Here is a 25,886-nt window from a genome sequence, read left to right as displayed (position 1 = left end):
GACCTGTCCACATCTTTCCCAAAGTGCGGTGTCCAGACCTGGCACAATATCCCAGGGGAGACCATATCAGCACGAGGTCCAGTGAAAGGATTCCTCCTCGCGGAATCAAAATGAGATTTGCTTTTTTTGCAACGTTAACATTGTTGACTCTGTTGTTACTTCGTTTGTGATCCACTCTAATCCCTGGATCCTTTTCTGCAGTGCTCCTTCCTAGGCAGCCGTTTCCATTTTATATCTGTGCAGCTGATTATTCCTCCCGAAGCGGAGCACTTTGCCTTTGCCCTCACTGAATTTCATCCGATTTATTTCACGCCATTTCTCCAGTTTGTCAAGCTAATTTTGAATTCTAACCCTGTCCTCCAACGTGCTTGTGAGGCTTCCCAACTTGGTACTGTCGGCACTTTATAAGCGTACTCTTTATGCCACTATCCAAATCATCTATGAAGATATTGGATAGAACCAGACATAGGACAGATATCGGTAGGACCCCACGCGATATGCCCTTCCAGCTTGACTCTGAACCATTGATAATTTGTGAGTGTGCTTTTTTCAACCAGGTGTGCCTCCACCTTACGGACCTCCCATCAAGAACAGTACTGGTTCCAGAACTACTTCCAGCCATACACAAATGCTTTTATTTTGGGTTTGTTTTGCAGACAATGCTTCATTTAGGCTTGGCTTGTACCACACTAGGGTATAACACGATGTGACGGATACAAATGATAACAGTGATTTAGCCAGAGAATTCCAGGAGGTAAAAAAAACCAGCGTTAGTTTAAAAAGATTCTGCACACATTTCGCATTGTGTTCACTACCTGAGTATTAGAGGAGAATTAGTGAGATGCGTTGCACAGGACACAAGGAGCTAGAGACACCAGACTGGATGCAGCATGCAAAAACAATGGAGGAACATGGGTGATTTACCAAAGTCAGGTACATTACACACTTACACAGACACTTTCCATGCAAGGGGTCATTAGATTGTGCTTGACAAACTGCCAGATTCAACTGACCAGGCCTCCTTTTGGGTCGTCTGCAAAAATAATGCAGCACCCAGGAGCAGCCAGATACAAGAGCTGCCTTCTGCATCTCTTATTCTTGCAGATATGCCTGCTGGAGAACACACAGAGTCACCTGTAAGCTGCCACCCAGCAAAATGAGTCGTCCCGTCAGCTCTGCAGAGCAAGGAAGCTGCAGAGAGAGACCCTCTGGGCTTGATCCCGCGCAGCGCTGAACGCCGCCAAGTCTCCCGGCTGCCAGTGGACGCAGATGGCGCTCAGGACCCGGCAAGCCCAGTGCAATGCTGCCACGCAGGGAGGAGATGCTGAAGAATGGGTGGCTTTGCATTCGCGTCGCTCTCAGCTGCAGGTAGGTTAAACCCAGAGCAGGGCTGGGTCATTCTGGTTTGATTTAGTTAAAAGCTTCCAGGAAGGGAAATCAAAGTCTGCCTTAACACTGCCAAATCTGAGAGTGAGGGAATGAAGGTAGGCGTTTGGGCGGGAGGGGCGATTAAAGGGATCCCTGGCCTCGCTGCTCCGGCCCTGTCCTCTGAAACGCAGCTCTCAGAAAACCCATTTGCTAACTTCTCACTGAGATGAAGCCACGCGCTCTGCCCGCTAATGTGGTTGTGGCGATCTCGACAGATTATAGGGGACTACGGCGCACGCGGCTCCTCAACCCCGCTCCGGTTTTTAAGCCTAGTGACGTATTGTGGGGAACAGCTGAGGGGCACCTGCAAATCAACACCTGCCAAGTAAGCAGGCAGCAATTGGGGCGTGGGGGGGCCAGAATCCTGGCACCAGCCCCCTGGCACCCTCCCCAGGCCCCTCTCCTCCCCTGTGGGGGATGCCAGGGTCCGGGAGGGAGGAGGGAAGGAAAGAAAAGGGCATGGGGAGAAGCTGAGCTAGGGCAAGAAGACTGAGGGTGAGTGGGGTGGAAATAGCTGGGCAAGGGACGTGTTTGTGAGCCAGATGGCTAGCGGAGGCAGGAGATTAACCCTTTGCCCAGCCCCTCTAATCCTCCAGTCCTGCCTGGCCGGGGATGCTCTGATCCATCTTTCCTGCCCCCCGCTGCTGTGGTGTTAGCAGGTCTCGTTCCCTGAGGGTGGTTAGCACAGACACAAAGTCAGTGACACCGAGCCGCAAGCTCAAACCCAGGCGAAACACAGACCATGGCCCGGAGGGACCGGGCCATCCTAGGAGCGTCCCCGTGCATAGCCACGGGCTCCAGGGGGCAAAGGGATGCTGTCCCGTAAATCCTAGCCTTCTCCTGGGCATCTGTGATTGGTAATACAGAGAGTTAGTCCCCAAATGTATTTGCTCACGGGTTCCCAGTTCATCTCGGTGGGTGTTCTCTGCTTTAAAGCAGCTGGTGAATGTGTAACTTACGGGTGCAAAGATTGTTAGTTTCATGTGCTCTCTGTTACATGACCTGTGCACAATACCGGACTCATGCAACTCTTCCTTCAGGACCCAGGAGCCCCGGTATAAATGGCGCACTGAGCTGCAGCCCGTTTCAGGCTGGAGGCTGGAATAGCCTCCGCCAAGTGTAGGCTGTAAGTTACGCGATGCCTTTGCATAGTACAGGCGGAGGGGGGTGAATTTTGCACACAATGATCCGTGCCAAGACGTTGGCTCGCTCTACTGTGCAAGGCCCAGAGGAGACGTGCACTCCAAACTCATTGCAAACCACCTTCCAAAGCAATAGGAATGAGAGGGTTTCTCAACTCAGAAAGGAAAGGATCTACCATTGGGCCATCTACCAAAGACACTGGGGAAATGCTCCATCGTGCGCTATGGTAGATGAAGCTTTACTGTACCACAGAACGGCAGTAAATACTGCTTTACACGTGGGTACTAACTGGAATTTGTCGGTGATTCCTCAGCCCCCTGGAAGGTCAGGTATGTAACCGCATTGTAACCAGAACTTAGGACTGCAGCTTTGGAAAGTAACTTACAACGTTCTAGTGTCTTGTAAGTGTTTCACAGCAGACTTAACGTCTCCCCTGCTATTCAAACAAACCCCCGCACCCAGGTCGGGTGAGTGGACCACGCGCGTTCCAGCTCTGAGGGGCAACAACTTATTTCAAACACAACCACATTAGGGAAAACTAGCGATCTCTTTTCAAATCACTCCACAGACATCGACACTTAAAAAGCTTCCTTTGCCGACTGGAGGTTGCTCAGGTGCAAGGTATAAAAGGCCCACGGCTCTGGAATGTAAATGACGCCGGGATACTTCTTCCTGAGGATTTTGTCATTCCACAGCCAAACCACCCAGGCGCCAATTAAGACCAATGTTATAACGAAGGAGTAGAAGAGGAAGAGTCCATTGCTGTCCAAGACCAGTCCTTTCCGTTTCTGGTGCATGACTAAAGCCATCATGGCAAAGAAAGTAAAAATGTAGAGGATGAAAATCTGACCTTCTGTCACAAGATACCTACAAGGCAAAAACATCATTAGTGACCACGTCGAAATAATTACACCACCACTCAGCTCTTGGATGGCGCTTGCTGGATGTAAAGTGTGGTGGGGGAGATCTGGGACTGCCTGTCTCTGGGACCGTTGGAAAAACTTCCCCTTCACTGTGAGGAACTGGTATTATTATTGCCAATGTACAGATGGGGAAACTGAGGCGGGGGGGAGGGTTAAGGGATTTCCCCAGAGGAAGTCTGTATCAGAGTTGAGTGTGTCTGGCTCCCAGTCTCATTCTCAGGCCACTGCCTCATGCCTGTAATCTATATTCTATACACGAACAGATGTTTTCAAATAAACTTTCTTCATGCAGCCACTGCAACGCTGAGAACTGGACGGTAACTGACTCCCCTGGTCCCAGGTGAGCGCGCGTGTGAGCTGCATACATTCTCAAAGGGAAGTTATAAAATGCTTTCCAGCGTGAGCATCGAGAAGACTTTGTTCAGAACCTTAGCTGCAGGGCTGCTTCTTCCCACGTGCTGGGTGTCTGGGTAATTCACAATGTGAAATGCTGCTAGTCACTGAATACTGAAAACGATCAATCTATTTTCAATCTGGTTTAATAACCTAAGGTTGTAATTGGGACCATCAGGAAATCAGTGCATTTGTCCACCTTGTTCAGAATGTGATTTTAAAATGGGCAACCCCTGTCCCACCTGGCTAAATTCTAGCCGCAACATGCCGTACCCGAGAGGGTGAAGCACACAGGTCTGAGGCTGATTGGCTGGTAGGTTCAACAGGACACTTTACACTTGGGACTTGTCTAGACTAAGGAAATTGGCACCAGTGTAACTATATAATAGCAGGATCTCCTCACTCTGATATAGCATTTTTCATCAGTAGAGCTAAGTACTTTACAAAGGAGATACCATTCACCCCATTTTACAGATGGGGAAACTGAGGAACAGAACTGGGAAGTGACTTGCCCAAGGTCCCAGCAAGCCAGTAGCAGAGCTAGGAATAGAACCCAGTTCGCCCAAGTACCAGTCGTACTCTCACGTCACCAGGCCCCAGTGCTTGCATATGGAGGTAGTCGCCCCAAAACAAACCCTTAACGTCGATGTGTTGCACTTGTGCAAACACGTCTTGCACCAGTGTGAGTCAGCAGAGTACACTTACACTGAGGGTTTGACTGCTGTGGTCTCGTCAGTGCAAAGACTCCAGGATAAATAGGGCATTAGCAACTGTAGAGAGCTGGGCCAGTGGAGGTAGATTTATTTTACTCCGTATCTCTCGTATCTAGTCATGCCCCGTTTCTTGGTGTGAATCAACATGATGCTACATAATCCGGTCCAGGAGAGACCTCGAAATGCCAGCAAAGTGAATCAGGAAAATAGGAAACTACCTGGAGGCTTTACGTAATAGCTATTAATTAATAGATCACAGTGGGACAGGCAGGACGGAGACAAACCAGAATGATAAAATGGGTCACTGCTTACAGAGATCTGAACCAAAAAGGAAACTGGGAGGAGGGAGAAAGTGAAGGAATTAAGCTCCTCTGGCTTTTCAATCTATTCCTTTCCTAAATACATACGAGAACATGAATTGAAGAACTCTAAGTCGATGTAGTTACAGGGAATTAGAATGAGGTAACTGAGTTGGCTAAATCATTAAGCTGATTTGACTACCAAAAATTAATTTAGTGTATAAAATATAATCTTGGCAGGGGGCAAAGATATGGATAAGCGAGACCATAATCTCTGAAGACAAATGACAAGCAGTTGGGCTGCCATCAGGGAAAGCATTTGGAAAGATGAGATAATGAAAATGGGAAATAAATAAGTTCTCTCTCACAAGGCTATTCCAGCCCTTCGGGGTAAGCGTGGGAAGCAGAGCAGGAGAGCCGCATGCAAATGACATGGACGTTATTTAAATATTAAAAAGCCTTGATGACTGAGAATGGGGCATTTCCATTGCTCCACATAAGTTTAAAAGAAGGTGATTGAACTGCACGGCCCAGGTGAAAACCCCTAGAAGTTGCCTAGCACACGATGTACTCCGGGCTCTCCGGGTCACGCGGGTGGTAAACAAAATCAAGCCTGAACCTCCGAAGTTGTGGGATCCTAATATCTCATTTGAATGGTCTCAGGGGCTGGAGAGATGGTTAAGTAGCATCCAGCATTCATGCTAACCAGGCAGGTTTACAACGGATGGTGGAAGCAGCTGCTGAACCGACGGTCCAGGGTAGAAAGCGGGCGCTGCCTAAGGGAACCTGTGTATTGTGTTGCAGCTGGGAGCAGATCACCCAGCCTGGGCAGAGGGGCTTGAGCTGGTGTGTGAAAAATAGTCATGTGGACGCTGCGACCTGGGTCGATGCCCAGGCTCTCGAGTCCACCTGACACCCCAGAGGCTTGACTGCCTGAGCTGGCCTGTCCCTGCTACTGTCCGAGTGCTGCTGGCATGATCTGTCTAGCTGGCCAGCGTGGCTCACTCCCAGCGGCTGGGTTGCCTGACCCTCCGGGGACTAGAGATGGTGTATTTCTGAAAGAGGCACGAGAGTCCCACGTGGCAACGAAAGCTGCCCTTTGGGAAGGAGGAGAGCTGGGCAGTCCGCTAGCTGGAAAGCCCAGGTTTGGATGCAGAAAGCAGGCCCCGCATGCTGTGTCTGCCAGGAACACCAACTTCTCCCTGGCATCTTTTGGCAAAGGAATATTAATTTCCCCCATCGCACCCACCCATTTGCTTTTCCCACCAGCATAGGGGATGTGCAGACCAGCCGACGTGCCTCCAGCTCTGCTCCGGGGCGCATGGCTCAGGCTGAGTGGAGAGTCTAGACCCCACGTCTATTCATCCCTTGGCCTCCTAGCTGAGCTCACGAACGAAGGTACCAGTTGACAGTGGTTTTCTGTTCCCCCCACACACTGGAGTGAGATGCAGGGTGATGACTTTTGCTCATGAGCACGGTTCGAGATTGCAGCGTAGGGGCAAGAGATTCTGTGTACGTCTATCCGTATGCACGGCCCTGCATAGCCGGCGGGCTCATGGATCCTGTGGTTGGCTGGACGAAGCAGCTGGAGATAAGTTGCATGAAAAGGCTGGCTCTGACTGAACTGCATATGAAGATGAATAACGTTTCTGAGACCATCCCCAGCTGCTGTTGATTCAATTTACATAGGCTGCCCCTCTACCTTTCCAATATGGAAAAGACATTTGGCCTGAAAACACACACCTGCACTGTAGAAGGTGTCGGGGAAGAGCTGGAGATCTTGGCAGCTGGCAAGGGGGCAGCTCTGGAGGGCTTGGAACTGTAAATAAGCAAATGAATTGGCTGTCTTTTGCTAAGATGATCAGTGAAGGCCATCCTTAGGTTTCAGAGACAACAGCCACTGAGAAGAAAAAGGCAGTTTACACTAGAGCCGTGCAGCGGGACTGAGGTCCCGCAGGACCTGCTGTCGCAATAGCGGGAGTGGATGGGTGGAACTGGGTGGGCAAAAAACCCCAGACTGCGGGAATTTGTGGGAAACCAGTAAATCTCTCGTCAGTTTGTCATAAACAGAATTTCAGCAATGTAAAGCAAGGTCTCTTAGCAATGTTTTAATACTTACATTTAAGTGAGGGCTCGAAAGAGGTTTGATGTCTATTATAATAAGAGTTAAAAGTATTTCTTTTACAGGGTTTAAGCAGGATTTGTGGTGTTCTTTTAGTGGTAAAAATGGTGTCTGAATTCCATTTAGGTATGTAATATATTCACAGACTTTTACTTTAGTAGCATGGGGGAAGCTGCCTCTCTCTTGCGGGATTTGTTGGATCTAAGGTTTTTGCGGGTCGGAGCAGGATAAAAATGCAAGAAACAATGCAGGAGTGGGTGGGATGCAGGGCTCTACTTCACACCCATGCGGATGTGACGACTCAGGCAAATGAACTGCATCTGCTCACACTTGGATCAGGGTTAAGAGGTTTCCTCGCAACCCTAAGGGCTACCGACTTTAAAAAAAAAAAAAAAAAAAAGTTTAGATTTTGGAGCAGATGGGCAGTAGTTTTTATGGAAAAAATTCCACAGTCCCAAAGAGAGGAGGTCTTATTTGTGCAGTACCGGTTACTGTGCAACCTAGGTACCCATCACCTATTCCTGGAGCCATCTAGTCACTTGCGTTGTCTTTCAAACACCTGCTGGTTTTCTACGTTCCGCACCCGTACGTGGAGCTGTGCTCACTTACCAGTAATAAAGGCTGCTTGGACCCAGAAGGAGCCAGGCGGCTAGTGGCATTCTGCTCTCTTCTTTAATGGGCGTGAAGCAGCCGGTAAAATATATGAAGAGTATCAGAAAGAAAGGAATATACCTGCGACAGGAGAAGAAAGCTGTGGTCAAGTCATCAGTAATGAAAACCCCATTCTAGCGCACCAGCCTGAGACAGACACGGGACTCCTCCGCTCACTGAGTCTGTCTAGACTGCAAAAATCCCCACGGCAGTGCCCTCAGAGCGTGGGTCTACAGACTGGGGCTTGCGGGGCTGCGCCCTGGGGCTAAAAAGAGCAGTGTAGACGTATTCATAGGCAACGCTGAGGAACCGTTTTCCATGTCAGAGTCTGAACTAGTTCCCAGGCTTTTCACAACCTTCCCAAGCCAAGTTAGTTTCCCAGGCTGACTCCCTGTACTCTGCGGCTACGGGTTTGTCTCAAAGGCTCCAACTATCTTCAGATGGTTCCTTCAACCACAGCTAGGAATCTTTTTGGCAAAAAAAATGAAGAAATGAGTCTAGCCAGGGCCATTTCTGGTAAACACGTGAAGTGGGTCAGGCCCGCACTGCAACGGCCAATGGGAAACCCTATAACAATGGGAAGGGCTGGTCTACATTCAGGGTCATGCGAAGACTATGCTGATTGCAAGGCTACAGCCCCCAATGATATGGTCACAGCTGGAGCCAGAAGATGACAGCTGGGCAGATAAGAGATGGCTAGCACACAGCTATTGTTTAACGGGGGTGTGCAAAGTGCTCTCAAAGAAAAATCCACTTCCTCGGAGGACGGACAAGCAAGAGTTGGCCGATTAGTGAGGGATCCACGTGTCCCATCTCCCACTTGCATTCTTTGCACTCTCTGGCTTGACAGGATACCTAGGGTCTTTTTTTTGAGCCCCTTGGAAAGCCGGCATTTGGAAAGCAGAGCTGCTGGGCAGAGCCCGAGTTGGGGTTGAAACAGATTGGATGAGCTCTGCCACTTGTGTTCTCTGTTAAGACAAGCTGAGTTTGCTCGCTGCCCAGCCCCAGCCCTAACTAACACTGCAGGAACGTGACACTGGCTTGTGGGTGGGAGTGTTTATATTTGCACACCCGAGGCGTCCTCGTGTTGTTTGCAGTAGACAAACTCCGGGGTGCAAGTCAAAATCCACTTCTGGGAAGAACAGCACACAGAGCAGTGACTGTTTCCCTCGGAAACGGGCTCTGCTGATGTCCAATCAGACTGCTAATGCGATATCACAGTTAAAAAGACAACCAATGTAACATCCCTGGAGAGAGAGCTGTCTTCCCTTCTGGCCCTACGCTCCTCTGTCCCTATAGCACAAACCCCTCCTCCATTTCTGTAGCACCGTGAGCAGGCTAGTTTTTGCATCCGTTTTCGATTTGTTCAAGCACCCGGGCAGACCGAGATGAATCCGAGCTACCATTTGTTGTTGCTACTGCAGTGCCAGGTAAAACTGTGTTGCAACCTGGAGAACTTTGTGGAATTTCTATGTTACTTTGAAGACACCCGGTCACACCAGGTGCAAGGGTGAGTCATGGGTTTACTCAGCAGTACTGTCCGTTCTCTAAGAACAGCCAGCGGTGGTTTGTGATCAGCTGAACTGAAACACAATTGATTTGAGATCGGAAGGGATACAAGCCCAACCAGGGAGCTGCCTGCAAGATTACAGCAAAATCCAGATGGCATAAGAGATAGGAAATGGCTTAAGGAAAAACTGGTCCGGGAGTTTCACTAATGAACTGACAACCGTGGGGTTTCGCCTTGGAGCAAAGACATCGATCGCTTCATCCCTTCAGGGGCTGTAGGCAAAGGGTTTCATCACAGAAATGTAGGGCAGGAAGGAACCTGGAGAGCTTTTTCCTCATCTTTAACCTAAATTGCCCTTGCTGCAGATTAAATGAATTACTTCTTGTCCTACCTTCAGCAAATGTAGAGAACAATTGGTCACCATCCTCTTCATAACAGCCCTTAATATATCTGCAGACTGCTCTCAGTCCTCCCTCATCTTTTCTCAAGAATAAACACGCTCAGTTTTGATAACCTTTCCGTTACAGGACAGGTTTTTTAAACCTCTGATCATTTTTGTTGCTCTCCTCTGGACTCTTCCCAATTTATCCACATCTTTCCTAATGCATGGGGCCCAGAACTGGACACAGCACTCCAGCTGAGGCCTCACCAGTGCAAAGAAGAGGGGGATAATTCCCTCCCACGTCATATGTAAGACACTCCTGTTAACACACCCCTGAATGACATTAGCCTTTTTCACAACTGCATCACACTGTTGACTCATTCAATTTGTGATCCACTGTGGCCGCCAGATCTGTCTCAGCAGGGCTGCTGCCTAGCCAGTTCTTCCCCAGCTGGTAGCGGAGAGTTTGATTCTTCCTTCCCAGGTGATGCACTTTGCACTCGTCTTCATTGAATTTCATCTTGTCAACTTCAGCGTAATTCTCCAATTTGTCGAGGTTGTTTGGAATTCGAATCCTGTCCTCCAAAGTGCTTGCAACCCCTCCCAGCTTGTCATCCGCAAATTTTATAAGCATCCTCTCGATTCCATTATCCAAGTCATTATGAAAATATTGAATAGCGAAGGATCTCACTAGATAGGACCTCCCACTCTAACAGCAAACCACTGACACCTACTCTTTGAGTACCGCCTTTCAACCTGTTGTGCGCACACCTTACAGGAATTGCACCTAGCCCACATCTCCCTAGTTTGTTTACAAGAAGGGACTGTGCTAAAATCCAGCCTCCAGCTTCCCCATATCCACTAGGCCAGTAACACTGTCAAAGAAGAAAATGAGGTTGGTCTGGCATGACTTGCTCTTGACAAATCTGTGCTGGTTTTTCCTTATCATCCTATTATCCTCTAGGTGCTTGCAAATTGATTGGTTAGTAATTTTGTTCCAGTATCGTTCCAGGTATGGAAGTCAAGCTGACTGGTCTATAACTCCCCAGCTCTTCTTTGTTCCTTTCTTTAAAAATAGGTACTCGCTTTGCCCTTCTCCTGTCCCCTGGGACCTCACCCTTCCTCCATCAGTCCTCAGAGATAACAGCAATCGGTTCCGAGATTGTTTCAGTTAGTGCCTCAAGTACCCCAGGGAGAATTTCATCAGGCCCTGCCAACTTGAATACATTGAACCAATCTAAACAGTTTTTAACCTGTTCTTTCCCTGTTGTGGCATCACTGTGCAAGCATAGGTAACCTGAAACTCTAGGGGCCAAATTCACCACCCGGTGGGTGCAGGCCCATTTCCCACGGGCTGCTCCTTGAGCAGTTGCACCTGCTTTTACGGAGCCCGTTTGGTCCTAGAGCTGCCTGGTTTAGAACAACGATTGATGCTGAGCACACCCAGCTCCCACTGAAGTCTGTGCCAGCTGTGGAGGCTCAGCACCATGCGGCAATCACTCTGCCACCGTGGGCAATCTGACTTGGGAAATGCATCAGTTCCCAGGCCCCGGAGCAACCAGAGTATTGCAGACGCAGAGTCCTTTTGTTGTTCCTCTGGCCGGCTGAAGGAGCCAAGTCCAGCCTTCCTCACCGTGGGGTCTGTCTCCACTGCAATTAAAACCGAGGGCAGGCCCTGGCTCAGGCTCACGGGGCTCAGGCCATGGGGCTGTTTCCTTGCAGTGGAGACTTCCAGGCTCAGGCTATTGCCCACGCTCTGGGACCCTCCCATCTCGCAGGTCCTAGAGGCCGGGCTCCAGCCCGAATGTTTACACAGCAATGAGCCCCGTCGCTCGAGCCAGCTGGCACGGGCCAGCCGTGGGGGTCCAACTGCAGTGCAGACAGACCCCACTGGGCCAGCCCTTGGGAAAAGAACATTAAAAGGGGGAAAGATGAGAGACAACGAGCCTGCAGGATCCTGCCCTGTGCCTGCAAGTGTACTCGCTGGGTTGTTGGAAGGGCCGGCTCTGAGTTACTAGAGAGAATTCTCTCCGGGTGTCTGGCCGCTGAGTCTTGCCCACGTGCTCAGGGTTTAGCTGATCGCCATAGTTGGGGTCGGGAAGGAATTTTCCCCCAGGGCAGATTGGCAGAGGCCCTGGGGGTTTTTCGCCTTCCTCTGCAGCATGGGGCACGGGTCACTTGCTGGTGGATTCTCTATACCTTGAACTCTTTGAACCATGATCTGGGAACGTCAATAACTCAGTCGTGGCTAGGGGACTATTACAGGAGTGGGTGGGTGAGGGTCTGTGGCCTGCAGGAGGTCAGACTAGATGATCATAAGGACCCCTTCTGACCTGAAAGTCTGAGAGTCTATGAGCCCTACGTGCCATATACAGCTGCCCACTTCAAGGGTGCCAAGGCCTCATCCTCTCCGGAGAGTAGCGTGGTTCCGAACAGAATCCTCCTGCGAGGCTGCTGCCGGAAACACCGAGTATTCTGGTACTGTTGGCAGGGGAAGGAAAGTGACAATGGCCGGGGCAATTTTCCGAGGTGCCAATGGCACCGGCTGTGGTTTCAGAGCCTACCCAGGGTTCAGAGCCTGCTTTATTCTTCACGGAGCCCTAGCTGCGAACAGAACACATTTACTCCCTGCCACGTTCTGAGGCTATCAGACGCACGGTGCATCGCTTACCACATTGAATGGCCTAAGTATTCGTCGTAGTAGTACAGCAGCTCAAAAGAGTCGATCTGCAACGGAACGAAGCAGGGTTAGAAGGGCATGCCGGGGTGGCAGCGTGTTCTGCAAAACCAGGCAGCTTAAAACCAACGCGGCTGTAAACCCAAGCACCCTTACCAGCGTCTCTGGCTTGAGGTTTTTGATGATTGGGTTCTCTCTCACGGACAGGTGGTGCTGGTACCCGCTAAAAATCAAACGATGGTTCACAGAGTCTCCCACCAAATGGATGCTTGCTCCCATGACAAATGTGATGATGCTGACGTAGACCACTGATCTGGGCAGGGTTTTAGGGGATCTTTCAATGAGCTGCAATTCAAGGAGCCGGTGAATGGTGTCGGAAGCAGGAAGCGGAAGGTATAAACGGAGGGGAAATGAAACACCATCAGTGCGAGCCACTGTAACATTTGCACTGTAAAAGTCTTTGTCCCGCCTCCTCCCCCACAGAAAAAATCATCCCCAACAAACAAGGCGTTCTACACAGCACTGCAAACTGTAGGTCGCCTTAGCGGATCAGAGCCATGGTCCATCCAGCCCAGCATCCTGTCTCTGAATGTGACTAGCACCAGATGCTCCTCTGAGGTGTTCCTTGCGTCTTCCGCTGGACAATTACAGAATCTCCCCTATCCAAGGGAGAAGCTGTTTCCTAACTCCCCCCATTGCCATATCTGGGCTGCTCAAAGCTCAGGGGACCAAACAACTTGGTTGTGCTGATTGTTTTTCCTATGAAAATGAACGAAATTACTGAATTTTTAGCTTCGCACCTGACAGCAGGGCCCTGAACTGCACCAGGACCGTGACGAAGTCAATGGCCCAATACATTACTCACGGCAATTGATTTATTTATCAGCCACGATTAAAAGCGTGATTCCTTAGAAGAAGAGAGGCTCACGCTATGTCCGAGCGGCGCTAAGGATTCTGTCTGAAAGCCTCTTTGTGCCCTCCGGTGGTGAGTAGGTCCAAGTTACTGTCTGATGTTCTAAATCCTTCTGAGATTAGTGCAGCCGTCTGCTGCGTTACATTCGCCGCTGGACTATGCTCTGTGGAGTTTGACGCATTTTTCTCTGTACTTCAGGTTATTCCTTGTTTCTGAAGGTGAAGCTTCCTTTACCCTGCACTAATGTAAGCACCATATCACATTGCTTGGTGAATTCACGCTCTTATGGCCCAGTCCTTGGAGAGCTGAGTGTGTAATTTCAGAGGTGGCTAGCAGAATGTCACACCAGAAAGGACAATCAGATGCCAATGCAGCACAAACTCCCTGAATGAACAGCAGGTTCTATAGCAGGGAGACTTCTAGACATGTATGGATTTGAGCTGCAGGGTTTGGGAGACTGTGGTCAGGGGCCTAAAGGTAAATGTTGGTGTGACGACAAATCCAACTGATTTTTGGAACGGTTTCTCCTCCGGAATGAAAGCATTCTCGGCTTCTCTCTAACACTGGCTGAAGAGCTAACCGCCACCAAAGTCAGTACCCAAACTAGTTCTGGATGAGGTTGGCTGTGTTTTCTTTCCTACCTTGGAAAATCCGCTAGAAAGATCTTGTGTTTTTCTTTTCTGTGCTGCCAATAACTAGCTTCTGAGCAGGAGTTTTTCAATGCACTGTCTTGATTATTACGATCTATTTTCAAAGCTTTCCAATTGATTTTATAACGACTTTATTACTATCAAAGAGAGGGGTACAGAGCAACGAGAAAAAGAGACAAGCAAAATCTTCCAGCTGAAAAGAGATGGCAAAGATATGGGCTGTAATTTAGAAGGCAAACGAGAGGGGACATGATAAAGGTATACTAAATAATTAATGGCCTAGAGAAGGTGGGTAGTACACTCCTATTCATCCTTTCATAAGCTGGCAGGAATAAATCCAATTAAACTGAAAGGCCAGAAATGTAAAACTGATGGAAGGAAATACTTTCTCACCTGACACATTGTTACCCTATGGCACTGGCAGTGCAGCCAAGAGCTTAACAAGATTCAGAGACTGGATATTGGTGTGGATAACGCACATATCCAAGGGAAGGATTTACACACACACAAAAATTGTTTTGGAAGGACTAAACCCTCACACTCCAGGGCACAGTTCAGTTTCTAAAAAGGGTTCTCAAGAACCTCCATAGCTGCCTACTACAGGGCTTCTTGCAGGTCTGGTCATTGTTGATAAGTACCTACGTACTGGGAGAAGATTTCTGACAGGAGAGGGCTCTTTGCTGTCGCAGATAAAGACATAAGATCCAATGGCTGGAAGCTGAAGGTAGAAACATTCAGGCTAGAAATAAGATGCAAACTTTTACCCATTTGGGTAATTAACCACTGGAACAATTAACCTATCACTGTGGTGGGTTCTCCGTCATTTGAAATCTGAAATCAAGATGGGTTGCCTAGAGTTCACGCTGAAGTTATTGGCCTGATACAGAAACACTGGCTGAAGTTCTCTGGTTTGTGTTATGCAGGAAATCAGACGAGATCTAATCCTAATGGTCCCTTCTGACCTTAAATCTATGAAACCTTCCACTGAAGCTTCTGATTTTGGTCACTGTCAGAGACATGAGACTGAACTCGCTGGGACCACTGATCTGATCCAGTGTGGCCATCTGTACGTCCCTAAGAATAACCGGCAGAGGAGAAACCAACCTGGATATACTAGTTCAAGATAGGAGGGGAAATGAATACAAATGAGAAGTGCTACCCTCACCCACACAGGGTTGAAAGGATCAAATCTGCCCTCCTGATCAACGGCCCAGTGCTTGGACAAGTTACTGATAATGAAACCATTTTTACCTATCTGCTAAGAACATTTCTAGCCTCAGCAGGTCAGAAGACAAATGAACTTTACAATTATGTCAGGGTGGTTAACGGCTTGCCTTGAAAAGCTGCTGTTTTTCCCCCTAAGCATTTCCGGAGTAGAACTACCCTCCCGTAGCTGGGTGGAACTGGCCCCTGGCAAGTGATTTCTGAAGTTGACCAGGGTTGCAATGCATGTTCTCCCACAACAATTCCTGCGGCAAAGCCTGTTGCCTTTGGAAGTTTTGCCCATAGCCCAGTGTTCTAAATGGATAACGTTTCAAAACTGGTACACCCATGCTTTGAGGTTTACCTTTAAAAGAAGAAATGGTGTGATAACATTGTAAGCCATATGGAAATAATCTCCTGCACTGGGTTTGTTTAGTGGAAACCACTCTAAAGGTAGAATAATCTGAGGAGAGAGGAAAAAATCAAATGTCAGTAGGCCTTCAAATACCTAGCCTGTAAACAGAGCAGGCAACAGATTTAAATACATGTATTGCAAGACATTTATAGCTTATCAAAACGCCTGCACCCCGGTGACTGGCTGAATATTTAGTGACTGCAAGAAAGAGAATGAGTTTTGGACTGCAGTCCTGTCCCAGTTGTTAATGCTTGATTTGTTAGCCAACTGGCTGCCTTGGCTTTGCCTCGTTGTTAATAAAATAAACCCAGATGACTGTCACTTTTCCAGAGACCTTTGCTGATTTACATTAAGCCTCCATAAAATTGGAACTTTCAAATAAGACGGGAACACGCTGCCTCCTTATCAATTTACTCTGGCAACAGTGCCAAAAGCTAATGCTGTTCATTTGTGTGGCTGGCTGGCTAAGAAGCCCGTTCAGAAATCTGCTGCTTATTCAGTACACTCTGCAGGCTTCCTGGATCTGATGCTTCTGTCATCTTCAGTCATGACGCCCAACAAAAAAATTACAGCTTGAAAGTGCAAACACTTCAGCCATAAGATTAAGCAGTTGGGATTCTTGCTCTCAAACGTGGCAGTTCCTGTAGGTGTGCACAATGTACGTTGTGTTAGTGACAGATGCTGTCAGCCTCTCCATTTAATTTGCGTGCAGGGGGATAAGACCAAACCTCTGAGATTTCTGCTCTGCCAAGTGAGTGGTTTAGCTAGCACCAGTCACTGAAACTGCTGCAACATGGATAGCACCAAGATGGCAGTGCTACACAATCGGAGACCATCCTGTGCCTCCCTTGAGAACAGAGAAGGTGCAAGTTAAGTTGTGGTTCTGCCACAAGCAGGATTTAGAACTCAGGTTTCCAGCATGCAAGGATAATTCTCTGTGATTAGCTAAAATCATTCCCCTCATTTTACCCACCGTTCCTTGTACTGCTCTAAAGCTCTGCCTTCTACGTCCTCCCACCCTTACTGTTGCCCTCAGCTGACCGAGGCTGCCAGCGATAGTCGTCTTACTCACCATAGCTATTGGACGGCCAAAGTCCAACACCCAGTTCTGTAGCGTGAAGTAGAACCACAGGTCAAAATGAAACTGAGACGTCTTGAACGTGTCTTCGTTCTTGGCTGCCCCATGCCTGTGAACGAGATAAGAGACCTAACCTCAGTCCTTTGGGTTTTCAGAAGGTCACTTTCTTGACAGTGATGAGAGGAAAATACCTGTTAGTCCCGCACTTGAGGTTTTTCCCCAGAAGATTCCATTTTAATAAGACACACAATGTGTTGTGGAAGAGCTGGCAAAACATCTCGCCGTGCTGTACCTATGTCCTGTATGGTGTTTATGTTACAGTCACACCGAGTGGCTCTAAATGAGACAGTGGTGCACACAGTCCCTGCCTCAAAGAGCTTCCAGTCTAACTAGCCAAGATGGGCAAAGGGTGGGAAAGGGAACTAAGAGATGGAGAAACCCACCCCCAGAATGTCCCATAACCTGGTAGTTAGGGCCTTCTCCTAGGAGGTGGGAGACCTGCTTCACAGCAGGCAGAACAGGAATTTGAATCTGGGTCTCCATCCCAGCTGGGAGCCCAAACCATTGGGCTATTGGGTACTCTGGGCCCACCAAAAAATTCCTGACCTGTTAGCTCCTGGCTGTCTTTATTGTGCAAGGCTCTGGTAGGTGCGCTCTGAGAGCGGTCTCCCTGCAGGGGAAGTCTTGCTTTGAGAATCCTGCCGGGGCTTAGGGGATGTGAGTGACAGCTCCAAGCAGTTTGTTGGACTGCGCTCGGAGGAGTAACGAGCAAGCAAAGGTTAAAATCCTTGGACGACCGGCGGTATGGAAAGGCAAAGCACTAATCCACAAAATCAACAAACTCCTGTAAAAATATTGTGCTGGCTAACAAGCATGCATGCACGTTTTGGGAACATGTTTATTTGAAGTGTTGAACTAAATGCAACTGGTTTTAAACTTTGCACAACTAAGTGGCCCAGCAATTTCTTTCCTCCACGGATGGTAAAATACATGTGTAGCCCAATGGCATGCGAATAGCAAAAGAAAAGCAACAATGCTGGCAATGGGTTCACCTTAATTTACTAATCGAGGGGTTACTGTTCTCTCCATCTGCCTGCGTATACTGCCCTTGGTGTGCCGTGTGTATGAAAGGCTGATCTAACTCACACTGAAGTGATGGGAGTTTTCCCATGGAACATGACGACAGCTGCCTCAGGCCTTCATGTATCTAGGCGCTAAATGTTAGCTTGGCGTTAAGGCTGCCGTTGTGAAACGTAGCAAAGTGCTGCTGTTTGGAGACCTCAAATGCTAAAATATTCTCTAGTGTTGAAGCTTATTTCTTAACCGTCCCGCTCACACTGGAAGGGTGTTGTCTTACCAAGGGGCATATTCTAAACAAGCTACAGTCCAGAGAAAGCGCTACGGTATTAGGAAGGAAATCTAACGTTAAAAAACCTTTTTCTTCTCTCCGGTAGCCAGTGGTCTTGTGAGACTTTGAGCTTGTCTACACTTAAACACGGCACCGTTGCTGCTGCAGCGCTGTGGTGAAGATACTGCCTATGCCGCCGGGAGGGGTTATCCCATTGGCATAGACACTCCACCTCCCTGAGAGGGGGGAGCTAGGTCGACAGGAGAATTCTCGTGTTGACCTAGCGCTGGCTACACCCCGGGTCAGGTCGTTTTGACTGCGTTGTGCAGGGGTGTGGGTTTTTTAGTTCTACTGATCTAATTTCCCGTGGTAGACCAGGCTCTGTGTTAATAAAACAAATGAGCCTTTCCTCCATTCTCCAGCTGGGACAGGAGATGCTTAGCTGGGCTCAATGTACGCACTTCCTCTGTGCCATGACATCTGACCTACAGCCAGAGCATGCCTGGTTGGGGTTGTCTTTTGTTTGCTGCAAAATGTATGTGCCCAGAGCGTTCCCCTGGCTGGAGGTATTCCTATAAGAGATCTATTACTGATACGGTATGAGAGACACCTATGGCACTGTAAAGGTAAAAAAGTGAAACGAGGAGTGAAGTTTTCAAAAGCAAGCAAGCGGTTTAGCAACTCCAGTCTTATTCTCAGCAGTGACTAGCCAGGCTCTGACTTCACAGAGGTGCTTTTCAAATTTTTACCTGAAACCTCTAGGGCCAGGAGCTTAGGATTTCAGGTATACACACCCGTACAGCTGGCAATAGTCTCGGGGGAGAAAAGGCAGGAGGAAGCAGAGGCCGAGGGGGACAAAACAAGAGGAGGGGACAGTTTACATGTAGTTCTGATGTGCTGCAGAGCAGAACGCGGGGTCAGGTTAGTCCGGCTTCTTGGGCAATCCTAGGCTGACCCCAGGGCAGGCTGGGGGATGCTCCTGGGCTGGTGTCTGGCTGCAATTCGGGGCAACAGCCGAAAGATTGCGGGGGTTCTTTAGAGGAAAGCGGGTCTGGCGTTCCTGGGTCCGCGGGCGTGTCCCCGGGGGCTCGGGCGAGCGGGGCCAGATGCAGCAAGGGAGGAAGCGGGCGGGCGGTTCACTAGCACGGCCGTCTACACGTGTGTGAACCCGCCCGGCGCCGGGAGACCCGTGCACGGCCAGCCCTCCCCCGCCGGAGAGACAGACACGTGCGGGCGATGGTCCGGCCGAGAGCGGGGCAGGGCCAGGGGCCGGGAACCGGGCTGGCCTCCCCTGGCCGCGGGAAGCAGCCGAGCTCCGGGCCCGCCGGGCGGGACCTGCCCCGGGGAGAGGGGGGGTTCCCCAGCCCGCCCCGGGGCGCACGGGACGCGCTCACCTGCCCGGGTAGAAGGCGCCGCCCGGCTGCTGCGAGCCCGGGGCCGCCGGCGGGAACTGCCGCCTCCGCGCCGCCGCGCCCTGCATGTGCCCGGCCCGGCCCGGCCCGGCCCGGCTCGGCTCGCTCCCCTGCGCACCGGCCTCGGCGGCAGCCGCTCGCTGCGCTCGCCCGCCGCTCCGGCTCCGGCTCCGGCCGCCCAGTGGCCTCCCCTCCGCCCGCCCCAGCGGTCCCCCCTTCCCCGGTCCCGGTCCCCGCCCCGCGCCCCGCCCCGGGGAGGCAGGAGGAGGGGTCGAGCCGGGGACGGACGAAGGGAGGAGGAGGAGGAGGCCAGGCCCGGCCAGGCCAGGCCCGGCGTGCCCGGGGACCGGCTGCTGGGAAAGGCAGGCGGGAGCAGCGAGACTCCCGGGTTCTGCCCCTGCCCCTGGTCCGGCTTCTCCTTCTCCTTCGGCTGCAGCCTGGGGCGGCCCGCCGGGCCCTTCCTGGCTCTGTGCAGCCGCCTGGGGGAAGAGCCGCTCGTGGGAAACCTCTGCTGCCTTCGGCCCAGGCCGGGTGAGGCTGTTTTGCTCTGGCGTGGAGCGATGGTCTGTGCACAGCTCGGTCTGCTAGCCCCGGTGTACATCTGCTTTACATTGAGCGTGACTCCTCCTGCGAGCAGGGCTGAGAGGTATAGTCCCAAAGAAGAAAACTGCTAGGGAGCTGTTTACATTGCCACTGGGTAAATACCCACGACAGGATACAGCCCCGGCTCTCAGAGTTTACAGTCTGATGTTCCAAGTCAGGAAAACGTGAATGAACTAAAATGATCATCTGTCCCCCCATCCGTACGGAGTCGGCTGCCAGCCATGTCCCCAGCCAGACGTGCAGAGAGATGAGCACACTTACCGCTCACACAGTGCTGTGCTTTCCATGCTCACATCAGTGAATTAATCTACATTTGTAAAAGGGCAGAGTCGGGTTGTGATACCTTCTACCTTTATGGTGCGCAGAAATCTGCTGAAACGTTCAGCGTGGAATCCCGGCATGGATTGACAAGTGTCTGTGTAAAAATCGTAGCTTCCTGCTCGATATATTTGCTCTTCGTGTCATTGCCGTTCTAGCTGCTTGTTGTACTTAGCTAACATTTGTTTCCCCTGCTACCTACTACCCCTGTTAGCTCTGCAATATTAGCTACACAGAGCTGCTGTGGGAGAATGAGCTGGAGTCTGTTTGACTCACATCATGGCCTAGCGCACAAACTGCTGTTCAGATCCCAGGGGGAATTTACAGGGCTGAGAATTTGGGGATATTTTTTTACAATTGTCATTTGAGCAGCTCTGAGTCTTAGAGCCAATAAAGAGGAAAACCCAGGATGTCATTTGAATCATGTTTCAGATTAAAAGTACAAGTCAAACTCTTATTGGACCAACTTCTGTTGGCGAGAGAGACTAGCTTTCAAGCTATGCCGTTGGTCCAGTACAAGTTATTACCTCACCCACCTTGCCTCTAATATCCTGTGACTGACACAGCGACAACACTGCATAAATCACGCTCTGTTCATGCAAAGAGTCAAGATTAGGAATACAAAGATTGAAAAAGCAGGAAGATGCTTGTGCTTATTTTTTTAACGGAACTAAAGAAATTGTCATGTAGTAGATCAACAGAAGTGTTCCTATGTCACAGCACATCACTGATCCATCTAGTCTGCTAACCTGCCTTCAGCGGTGATCTGTTGTTATAACGCATCAGGGGAAAGTGAACAATTAGAAACACAAAAGGAGAGGTACATCCAGGCAGGGTCGGTGATGTGGGCTGCGAACAAGGAACTTCTTGAGTTCTGATCCCAGCAGCAGCCTTGCCCGAGTTCAGTCATCTCTCTATGGTTCTGCCTACACCAGGACATATTCCTACAATTTCCCACTGTTTCTCCGGCCAAGTTGTGTAGTGAGCTGAGTTAGACGATGCAGCGCATAAGCCATATAGCCGCCTGTCTATGTTAGAGCTCCCCTGTTGTTATCCGGGGTGTGGCTGTACCAGTGTTGACAGCAGGGGGTAATTTTAGAGATAAAGAACTAGTGCAGAGCCAGCCTGTGTGTCAGTAAAATGGGAACGATACCTGACTACCCCTGAAGAGAGTCATAAGGATTATTTAACGTTTGCAAAGTGCTTTGAAACTAGCTAATATTAGCGTCTAAATCACTGACAAGTGGCCTCCAATCCATGGAGTTTGCTTGAACATGAGCTAAAGTTTTCAAGCTTGTTTCATATGAACTCTACTGCTGGGTAGTCCCTGTGTACATCTAGTGGTGCCTTGGAGGGAACCTCCCCATAAAAGGCAGCAAAGATCACCAACACAACTCCAGCCTTAAAGCCAGACCAAACTTGAGTCAGCTACAGTCCTCATCACATCACTGCACTGCTGGCGTGTGTGACGTGCGTATCGCACGGCCATTAACGAACGCGGTGCAAGAATGGGGCGGGGAGAAGTGGCCCATTGCAGCAGAGTGTGACTGAAGCGTTCACTCGGTTTGCTTTCTTGCCTGTGCCACACAGCCCTTTGCAGATGCCAACAAAGCTGCAGAGAGGAGATTTTTCGGTAAGAAATAACATAAGGCCAGAGGACAAAGTCAACCGAGCACACGCTGTGGTGGGAGTCAGTCAGGATTATGGCCACTGGGAATTGTAAGAGTAAATGAATGCTGTGGCATAAAGGAGCTTATTCCAAAAGCAATTCACCAGCCAAGTACAAAGGGCTTAAAAACACTCGGTCTGAAAACAACCAGCGTGTTACTTCTGTGGTTGTAATTGCTCTACCAGCAGTTGGGGTGCATGAAGATATCTACTTTACATGCTGTCTGAAACCCAGCTGTCCAGCCCCAGGTCAGGAGGGAGAGATTGGTCGTATTGGTCTGGCAGCAGTAGTTGAGCTCATTGCAAGACCAGGGTCTTAGAGGCACAAACAGACTCAGGATCCGCAATAATGTTTTAGGAGAGAAGCTGTGATCTCGGCTTATCAGAGCAGAAGGTAAATCATTGCAAATCCTCTGAGTTCATGTCCTGCCCCCACAGTGTGCTGTCCCCGCATTCCACGCAGAAAATCTGGGCAGCTTATTTTATTCACATACCCTCTTCAAAGTACAGCCAGATAAGCTGTGCTATTTTTAAAATAGGACCCCCCACCCCGCTCAATCGTTTAACCCTTTAATTGGCTTTTGGACCAAACACTAATTGTCCATGCAGTATGCCCTCATCTCTTTTTATGTCAGATCCAAAGGTGGGAAATGATTTTTTCAGCTATGAACATGGCATGAGAAATAGAGAGTTTCATAAATGATTAGTTTATCATATTTTTTATTATCATTTTAAACATGGCCCTTAATTAAAATAAGGCACCGGACTGGGAGTCAGGAAATCTGCAATCTGACACAGACCTACTGCTTGGCCATAGGCAAGTCATTTAACTTCTGTGTGTCTCATTTTCTTCATTTGTGGAACAAAATGTACAAGAAATACTTCACTGTCTCCCAAGAGAGCTGTGAAGCGTAAAGACCTGTGAGAAACTCTGGCGTAAGGCACTATGGAAATACAAGATATTAAAGAAGGACAACGTTGAGAACATGTACGGGGCCTTTGAATCCTCATGCTGAGTGTTTTCCACTGTCTCCATTTCACGTATTTTCCCCAAACGTTGTTCCTGATTCAGTCTATGGTAAGGAGGAGGCGACTGTGTCATCAATCATAGAAGGCAATGGAGCAGGCATATGATTAGAAGTCAGGAGAGATGGATTCTATTCCTACCTCTGCTACTGACCTGGTGTAGCCATGGTCAAATCACTTAGGGCCAGATATTTAAAGCTAGCTAGGTGATGAAAGAGACAGCTAGACAGTTAGTGGCATTTTTCAAAGGGCCTAGGCTACTGGAGGAGTTAGGTGCTTTTCAAAATTCCCACCAGGGGCCTCTCTGCATCTTTAGGCACCTAAATAGCTTTAATAATCTAGCCCTGACTCATTCTGGGCCAATTCACTGTTGTCCTGGACTTTGTGGAGTCATTTACACCCGTCCAAAATGCTACCAGATCAGAATGGCCGTGTGCTATACTCACTCTCCGCTGGTGGCAATGGTGAATTGGGTCTTCTGCCTCAGATCGGAATCTGTCAGATGTGGGTAATGATACCAGCTCTCTTGTGTAAAGTGCTTTGAGATGTTCAGAGGACTATAGAAGTATTGTTACTTAGGGGCCATGCCTGTACAATAAGCCATGTGGTCTGATGCACTGAAATAGATCCTTTGATTACCTGATTCACCCCGTATGCTGTCTAATATAAGTGCTGAATGCCTACAGCACACATTAAAATCAATGAATTGCAAGGGCCCAGCGTCTCTCAGGATCAGCCCTTACTTGGGATCATTAGAATTGTTTATGCTTGTGACTTAGCATTTCCTTCTCCTTGGAGGTATAAATCCAAAAAAAACACAGAGATCCAAGATAAGGGGAATGCTCCAGACGGCAGAGACAACCGGTTTCAACTTAAAACTGTAACATGAGCCAGTTTTATTGTACTGTAGCTTACGTGTTTGTGCCTGTTAAAGCTGATCCTTGGTGCCCCAACAATTTAACACTATGTACTGTGTCACTTTCCTGTTGTATCTTCAGTACCTATTTTAGCAATTGCCTTTGGCAGAATTAGGCCATTGCGCCCATACATAATGGATGGACGAGCTTGTAGCAAAGTTTCCACAGAAAGCAGCAGCTCTAGTTGCATGATTTTCAATTAACTATTAATTTTGCTGTTACTGGATCCACCTTAGAACAATGGCACGTAGCAGAGCTCGGTACAATTAGTAGATCACTTTACTTACAATGTCAGCTAGTTATAACAAATAACTAGTCACAACAAGACACGTCCATTAAAGGTTTCTGGGAAAAGGGAGCATGGTAGATGAAAGAGAAAGGCAGGTTAAACAGAGGGGGCTATATTTCCCCGTTAGACTGACATAAGCTTAGTGAAGCTGCTAAGAGTGTCGCAGGTGTAATGGAGAGCAGAGTGACGCTTATAGACACTTAGGTCTCAGTCCCACTCCTACTGAAGTCAATGACAAAATTGTGGGAGCTGAATTAAACAGAGGGTTCAAGTTGAGACTGGGGAAATCCGGGGTTTGTCTGGGCAGCATTTCATAAGGATCAACGGAAAGTTCTGCTTTTTACACAACAAGCAGGAAGAGGGAATCCTAGTCCTTGCCTTATAGAACATGGATAACACAAACGTCTAGTTACAAACAAATATAGCACAGAAAGGGAGAGCCATGTACCCACATACCTATCAGTGAAAGACTGGGAAGGAGAGAATGTTCTGATTCTGGTACACGTTCAAATTGTTATATTTTCAGAGGATAAGCAGCTGTGACATGTTCAGCACTGGACAGTGTGTGGCTGAATAGTGGTATCACCTGGGTTAGTGGCAGAATCAAGCTATTTAAAGGAGAGTTCACAAGAGTGGGCAGGTTGAGGAAGTGGAAGATGGCTGGAGGCGTGTGCATTTGGAATGCAGAGTCAAAGACTCCAGAGTGTAGATGATGAGACGCTGGGAGAAAATGAGTGAACTAGGAGCAAAGAGGGAAAGCAAAGGCCTGACACCAGAGGAATGGGCCCTCCTCACCTGGAAATGAGAGAGGAGTCTTAGGGGGAGTTTCCAAATCAAGAGGCAATAGGTCTCTATTGCTGATGATAGCGTAAAGCTATATAGTGCCTCTCATCACTTAAGATCCCCATGTGCTTACACATTATGGCCCAGACCCCGCACTGAGCTTCGTGTGGGCAGATCCCTATTAAACTCAGTGGGGCTCTCATGGGCTACAGGATGGGGGCCATAGTTTCCCTGTTAGTGACATTGCTCAGCATGGTTCTGTTTCAAAAGGAATCCCAGTTCATCATTATATTGGGGGTGGGTGGGGCTGTACTTGGACACCTCCAGCTTTTGTTGAAGAGATAATTTTCCTAGAAAAAGCCAGACCCAGAACCAGCCCACCCAAGACATTCTGCTCTAGTGGCATGGATGCTGGACTGGGAAGCAAGAGTCCTGGGTTCTAGTTGTAGCTCTGTTACTAATCTGCTTTGTGTCCTTATCCAATCATTTTGCCTCTAGTCGCCCTCCAAGTCTGTCTGTCTCGTCTGTCTGGACTGTAAACTTGTGGATTAGTATTTTTCTCTCTATGGCCTTGATCCTGCAAACATGCGAGTGTTTAACTTTACTACTATGTGTAGCCCATTGAGTTCAGTGGTACTACTCATGGTAATAAAATTAAGCACTTACAGAAAAGTTTGCAAGATGGGTCCTCTTGTGTTTCTGTAGTGACCACCGCACTGGGCCCCCATCTTGGATGGGACCTCTAGCTGCTACTGCAATATAAGAAGTTAATAATAAACCACACATAGACAGTGTGGTTCTGTATCTCCCTAGTCCGGCTGGAATAGTGTACTTGCTACCGTTATAGACCACCCCTCATGTTCTCCCTTTTTAGACCTTTAGTTGCTAGGCTTTTGCTTTGTGTAGCTATTAGGTTAAAATTATTTATTTTTGTTATTGGTGACATTTGTGTACATGTAAAATTAGTATAAGTGACATTTCACTCACCTGACGAGACCCTTTAATGCAGCACATGGTACAGA

At 48.9% G+C, this 25,886-nt stretch overlaps 1 protein-coding gene across 2 annotated transcripts; it reads right to left on the bottom strand.

Moving 5' to 3' along the window:
* Positions 1-1,898: 1,898 nt before the first annotated feature.
* Positions 1,899-19,429, bottom strand: CLN6 (CLN6 transmembrane ER protein). Of its 2 annotated transcripts, none has more exons than XM_067555507.1 (7): positions 19,243-19,429; positions 16,495-16,609; positions 15,372-15,470; positions 12,398-12,586; positions 12,236-12,291; positions 7,631-7,753; positions 1,899-3,438 (listed from the first exon to the last, which is right to left on the bottom strand). In XM_067555507.1, exons 1-7 carry the CDS (start codon positions 19,326-19,328, stop codon positions 3,150-3,152), a joined length of 957 nt encoding a protein of 318 aa, XP_067411608.1. In that variant the 5' UTR covers positions 19,329-19,429; the 3' UTR covers positions 1,899-3,149. The 2 variants fall into 2 exon arrangements, with proteins under 2 accessions (XP_067411608.1, XP_067411609.1); XM_067555508.1 differs by having other exon boundaries at positions 1,899-3,370.
* Positions 19,430-25,886: the final 6,457 nt, after the last annotated feature.

This window comes from Emydura macquarii, unplaced genomic scaffold, assembly GCF_026122565.2.
Source record: "Emydura macquarii macquarii isolate MOO-44397 ecotype Brisbane River unplaced genomic scaffold, CSIRO-AGI_Emac_v2 contig_1644, whole genome shotgun sequence".
In the NCBI taxonomy this organism is placed as follows: domain Eukaryota; kingdom Metazoa; phylum Chordata; order Testudines; family Chelidae; genus Emydura; species Emydura macquarii.
This window is presented reverse-complemented; position numbering and strand designations above follow the sequence as displayed.